We start from the raw sequence: 6,093 nt of genomic DNA on the forward strand, positions 1-6,093 counted from the left end.
AGATTCTTTCATATTCTATTCACAATATGCTATATGCATAATATCAATTTTAAATCACTACCCTAGACAACACTTCACTAAACAATCAAGGACTATCAAGAGGGCAAGAACCATTTGTTACCACAGCAAACATATAACTATCATCTGGTTTTGAATAAGCAATCCATCAGGAAGGCTAGTGGGTCAAAGAAAGAAAGAAAGAAAGAAAATAAATCGTGATTTATATATATAATTCATATTTATCACCTAGGATATCAATATTCATCAGGACTCAGGAAATACATCATTTAAGTTTATATGCATTAAGAGAAATGGAAAATGGAAATGCCCTGAATTGACCCCAAAACTCTTTTAATACTTTTAGTCCTATGTTTATGTTGTTAATATTGTGTTTGATATATAAATGTTCTGTTTATGTTAAGTTATGCTATGCTATGTTTTGTTTATGTTATGTAACGCTAGGCTTTTGTTATGTTATGCTGTGTTTATGGTATGCTATATTGGTTATGTTAATGTGATGTTATTTTCATCTTAATAAAACACCACCTACTTTAGCTGTTATTATTCACCCAGGACTCATCAAAAATTAGGAACATCTTACTTTTACAAAAATGCAGCTTCTAAATCATATAAAAAGCAATAAAACATGAAAGACTTACTCTCCAATCTTATCTAAATCATTTATTTTCTCTTCAGCAAGACCTTCTGTAGATAACGTTAACACATCTATACACACAGACATCTTTTGACTTTAAACTCTGCTTCACATAAGGCTGTCCCCTCCCTGTCTTATTCATGCTAAGCCTGTAATCATCCCACTGCAGTTCTTCGCACACTCACATCTTCCTTATTCTGACATATGAGTATCACTTTCTCCTAAAAACCCTGTGCACGTGTTATGCAACCGCATGTGGGCAACTGTGTGCCGAGTCCCACGATGGCTTTACAGGCCAGTGAGGTGGCCTTTATACGAGGTTGAGCTGATAAAGCTGCTACTGTGGCTCTCTATGACTGTGCTGCTATTTGCCAAACCTGTCATCTGACCCAGTCACCCACCACCACCACACAAAGTCGTTGTGCTGCCACTCAGTGCTGTATTGTGGACATTTACCAATAGGCTCGAATGACACACTGTGGCCTTTGTCCAAACTTTGGGTTCATGACTTCAAATCCATGAGCATCTCTGCTCAGAACCTAAAAGTCATCAAACTGACCAAGTGTGTTTTTCAGTTAAATTGATCCTACGTAGCTTTAGGTGTAATTAAACATGATCTCATTGTGAACACTGACGAAAAACACATTCAACATTAAACAGAAGATACAAATGACCACTGGCTTCCATTATAGAACAAGAAATAGATTTGATTAAATATGAGGATTGAGTTTGATCTGACGCAGTTTGACAGGAAACCAAAAGTGCACCAGACTGCCTCTGACATGTCAGACTGTGTTGGATCACAACAATGTTGAAGAGAAAGGACAGGAAGTGAGAGAGGCACATTGTTGAACGAAACAGTCAGCAGGAGACATCCTGAGGGCAGGGTTATGTCTCATAAACACAGAGACAGACAGACAGACACACCGACGATCTCTACCGTACTGAGTAAACAAACCACTGGCACCAAAGTAGACGGTAACAGTACGAACATGAAACCTTTCTGCCATCCCTGAACTATACGAGTGTCATACTATGAACTCCAGAGAACATGTCAATCCTCGCAATTATGCCTTAATAACACTGAGGGCAAATAATTATAAGACATTCATAAAGTCAGTTATTTAAATAAGCAGCTTAAAGTGTCAAACATAATCATAAGAAAGAAATACACCATATATGCATACGCACCATTTATTGGTCTTACATACAAAAAAATAAAAATAAATCTACATGAAATCATTCAGACTCGCTTGTTTGGTTGTTCTCAGTCACATAAATAGACAGGATCCAACAGGCTCCCGCAGTTTAGAAGTTGGTGAAGAATGACCTGATGCTTAAACTTCTGACCACAGACAGTCTCTGTTGTTCATCCATTGCTGGACACGGCAGCAGCAGCTTGATTCATAGAGCTAAGTTCAGGCCCAAATACCCGACTCGTTTAACAGCTACAACCTCTAAATGTCCTAAAGTCAACCACACCTGACCCTGTGTTTTTTTGTCTTGTGCTGGATTTGGTCTTTCTTTTGGGGGGGACTTTTTCCAGTGGACAATCCCGAGTAATGTGGGAAGCTGAGCCACAGAGTGGTGTGAAGATGGCAACCATCTGATTCACCACGTCCCATCTGGTCAGAAAACGAGCTTCTTCTTCATCACAGCTGAAAATAATACAAAGACTGTCATCACATACATTATAGAAAAAAAGCACTTTAAAAGTGTAACATTCAGTTTAACAATCAGTCTGTGTTCAGCACAATAAAGCCAGATACTGTATCTACACTGCATGTGCAAGTAAAACAAGCCTATAATGAGCAGTCTGCTAACCGCTTAGGTTTCCATCTACTGTAAGTGTTTGGATGTTCTCCCTGTAATATACGATAGCAGAGCATAGCTTATAGTCAGCTCAGATATTTTCCAAACCATACGATTAAGCAGGAGAAGCTTTGAACCTCCCAGAAAGCAAGGTCCGTCCTCAGTAAAACCTACCCTCTCAGAAACCACTAAACTGTATGTGTGTGAGTTCTGCTTCACTTTATTCTGAATATTTAACTATAGTTAAATGTGCAGCCAACACCCTCTGAATTGGTAGGTTCAGGAGAGTGGTGTTCTAGATTTATGATTTCAGTGAACCGTGCACAGAGCAGTTTCTTTGGCATAAGTCCACAACATTCTCCATATGTAACTTTGGTCTGACCAGAATGTTCTGCAATTTCCAGCTTTTCCAAAATTGGCTTCAAACGTTAACTACAGACACTTTTCATTTTCCTGTTCAAACCATAATTGAACAGTTTCACCATAATATTGAACAGTTTTATTTGACTTTGCGCAAACCAAGGTCAGGGGAATACTTTTAGATTTTGATATATGTAGCAAATACATTTAGTGAAGTATGACCATGTCTATATATATATATATATATATATATATAAATAAAGATACTGAATATGAGCTTAGACTGTGTGTTTTTTTTTTACTTGTCTCCAGTCCTTCTATTTTCCTCTTGAGTCCGACTGTTTCCTTCTCCCTCAGAGCCTCAACTGAACAGTTGGGTTGAGGGAGCTGGGGGCCAGGAGTGGGACCAGGCCGGTTACTGAAGTACTTCATCTTCAGAGCCTGGAGAAGAACAGACAAAAGTGTAAATTGGTTATCACCTGCAGATGGCCAATCGTGCCCTAGCAATGTCTACAACTGTACTGCAGGAATGTAGGTACACACGTGTGTATCATCTTGTAGAGCTGGGTTACATGGTAAAAATTATATCAAGATAAATTATTCAATATTGATTTATAATTAATAAATAAATGTCACATTATAATTTTTTGCTAATTTAAAAGGCAGATTTTTGCTCTTGAAGGTTGTCTTAAAGGTTGTTACTTTAACTCTTCTTTATGAGCAGAGAATGAAAAACTGCAAAACATTTAAAAAATCTGAGGTAGATGAATTCACTGTGCACAATGCATCATTATATTATAATATTTTGATACTTTGCTATCGATGAAAATTATCATCTTGTGTGATGGCCATCTTTGCCACCTTAGCATATGGATATAATATAAAGTCTTATGTTTCCAAAAATGCAAAAAGCTACATGAAAAAACAGTTTAGCAAATGAAAATCAACTATAATTTTCAGATCAACCACTGTGCTTTAGTGCGCTTATTACCTGAGTAGCTGTGCTCCTTGTCGAGGGGTTAAAGGTGAATAAGCACTGTAGAAGCTCTAGTAAGTCGTCTCCTGCTGCACTAAATATATGTTCCAGAGGTGTGCCGGGGAAGATTTTGAAGGACACATAGTCCGGTAGACTGCTTACTCCCTGCAGAGACATTTGTCAAAACACATGTATGCAAGGATTCTCACCATCTGGACAACGCACATACAATCACAGACAAAACTGGGAAAAAAATACCAACAGGCCATGTCTCTTCTGTGGGCGTCCCAAGAGCTTCAAAGATCTTAGTCAGCTGGTCGAGATCAGAGTCTCCGGCGAGGAATGGTATCTACAACAATAGGAGACATAAAGAAACATGAGCATGATATAAGAAACAAAACCTGGCATATTGTATGAATATGTCTTTAAAGTGAGGTTTGTGTACCCGAAGGAGCAACTCTGCCAGGATGCAGCCCACTGCCCACATGTCAACACCCACACCGTACATCCTGGCACCAAACAGGAGCTCAGGGGAGCGATACCACCTGGGAAAAGGGTCCCAGAGACAGAGAGTTCAGTTTTTATAGCTCTCAGTTGGCCAGTTAAACATTCATTTTATTATGCTCTAATGAGGACTCAAACACAAACACATTTCTGATTCTCTTTATCAAGTGGCCTCATCATTATTTTTGAAAGGATTCCAGTGGTCACATGTCTTAACCAAACAATGTTATTTCCTCATGAGACAAATCTAACATGATAGAATAAACCATGTGATTTATTTATTTAAATGGTTTACGATAACAGATAATCTATGATACTTCCAATGAGTGTAATAAAAACAGAGGAGAAAGAACTGAAGCGTGTTAGCTCTATGTCATTGATACTGTGAGATAAAGAAACAGCACAGACCTGGTAACGACTTGGTGTGTGTACACTCTGTTGGGACTGCCAAACGATTTGGCCAAACCAAAATCAGCCAACTTCAACACTCCGCTACCGTCCAACAGCAGATTATTGGGCTTCAGATCCTGGACATACAAAGCAGCAAAATATGCATTACTGACTGTAAATGGTCTTAACCACTCAAAGTGTGTTAACTTGTCACAATACAAGTGGCATTCACCTATTCAGATACACACAGTTTCAATATGCTGAGATTTTATTTTTATAATTTTTTATAAATTGCAGGACAATCAGTGTTGAGTGTCTTGCCCAAGGACACTTTGGCACACTGGAGAAGCTGAGGATTGCACCACTGTCCTCTTGGTTAGTGGATGACTCTACCTCTTGAGCCAAAGCTTCCGGGAAAGTGGGGGCACTTTGGCCGGTCCTCACTTTTTCGATGTGTTGTTTGAGGATAAAACTTGGTTTTAGGGTTAGAATTAGGATTATGCTATGAAAAGGGTTGGGTAAGGCATTTAGTTTTGATGGTTTAAGTAAGGGTAAGGGTTTATGGAATGCATAATGCCAATGAGTGTCCTCACTAAGATAGAAGTACAAGTATATGGGTGTGCGTGTGAAGTATAAGTACTCTTACCCTGTGTAGGACCCAGTGCTGGTGCATGTACTCTAATCCCTGTAGAGTCATGAGGATGTAAGCTTTGATGTTGGCTGGAGTCAGGACAAGGCTGGTGTCCTTGATGATCACCTTACAAAACCAAAACAAAGCCACTTAAGTAAAGGCAGATATCTGATGACTAATAATCTCCATCCATTACTTCCTTTTTACATCGCTGTAGGCCAAACATTTTAAACCAAACTGCGCTTATCAGAGCAGATAAGAGAATTAAGTGAACTGGGATACATCTCAGGGAAGAAATGGACATGGCTGCAGCCAAGTTAGACAGCAGAGTTCAGATTCAACCTTTCACCCAGATACTCTATCGTTCCACCACCTCCACTATCATTCTACATCTTAATGGCAAGAAAAGCATCTGTAGCTGATAAGCTCATGCATCCCCATCTCAAACATGTGGCCTAAAAATAGGCTTTCAGCACCAGTAATAAGATGAGCATCATATTTCATCCTCAAGTCTGTCCTGTCCGTCTGCTGCCTGTGAGTGGCCAATGGCTTCATTTCATTGTGAGAGGCCAGAGCTGAGTGATATTGATTCTTTTTAAAGTGTGTTTATCTTGTTTTGCATCATTCTATTTGGATCTGATGTATCAGTGGCGGGCACCCATCTGGAGCCTTGTATGCTAAAACAATCCAGAGGAGGAGGTGGGGGAAAACATAAAAGCCTTAGTGACCCTGTGGAATCACTAAGTGGTCAGATGAAAGCACCCA

General features: G+C 39.3%; 1 protein-coding gene across 1 annotated transcript in view; it reads right to left on the reverse strand.

Moving 5' to 3' along the window:
- Positions 1 to 1,833: 1,833 nt before the first annotated feature.
- cdk7 (cyclin-dependent kinase 7) overlaps positions 1,834 to 6,093 on the reverse strand; it is a 5,720-nt gene continuing 1,460 nt past the window's right edge. Inside the window, exons 6-12 of the mRNA XM_034594742.1 lie at positions 5,344 to 5,454; positions 4,716 to 4,834; positions 4,249 to 4,348; positions 4,066 to 4,152; positions 3,819 to 3,968; positions 3,130 to 3,268; positions 1,834 to 2,313 (exon numbers count right to left, since the gene is read on the reverse strand). Coding sequence (XP_034450633.1) covers positions 2,285 to 2,313; positions 3,130 to 3,268; positions 3,819 to 3,968; positions 4,066 to 4,152; positions 4,249 to 4,348; positions 4,716 to 4,834; positions 5,344 to 5,454 — 735 coding nt within the window. The 3' untranslated portion in view covers positions 1,834 to 2,284. The remainder of the gene's footprint in view (positions 2,314 to 3,129; positions 3,269 to 3,818; positions 3,969 to 4,065; positions 4,153 to 4,248; positions 4,349 to 4,715; positions 4,835 to 5,343; positions 5,455 to 6,093) is intronic.

This window comes from Hippoglossus hippoglossus, chromosome 9 (genome assembly GCF_009819705.1).
Source record: "Hippoglossus hippoglossus isolate fHipHip1 chromosome 9, fHipHip1.pri, whole genome shotgun sequence".
In the NCBI taxonomy this organism is placed as follows: Eukaryota; Metazoa; Chordata; class Actinopteri; order Pleuronectiformes; family Pleuronectidae; genus Hippoglossus; species Hippoglossus hippoglossus.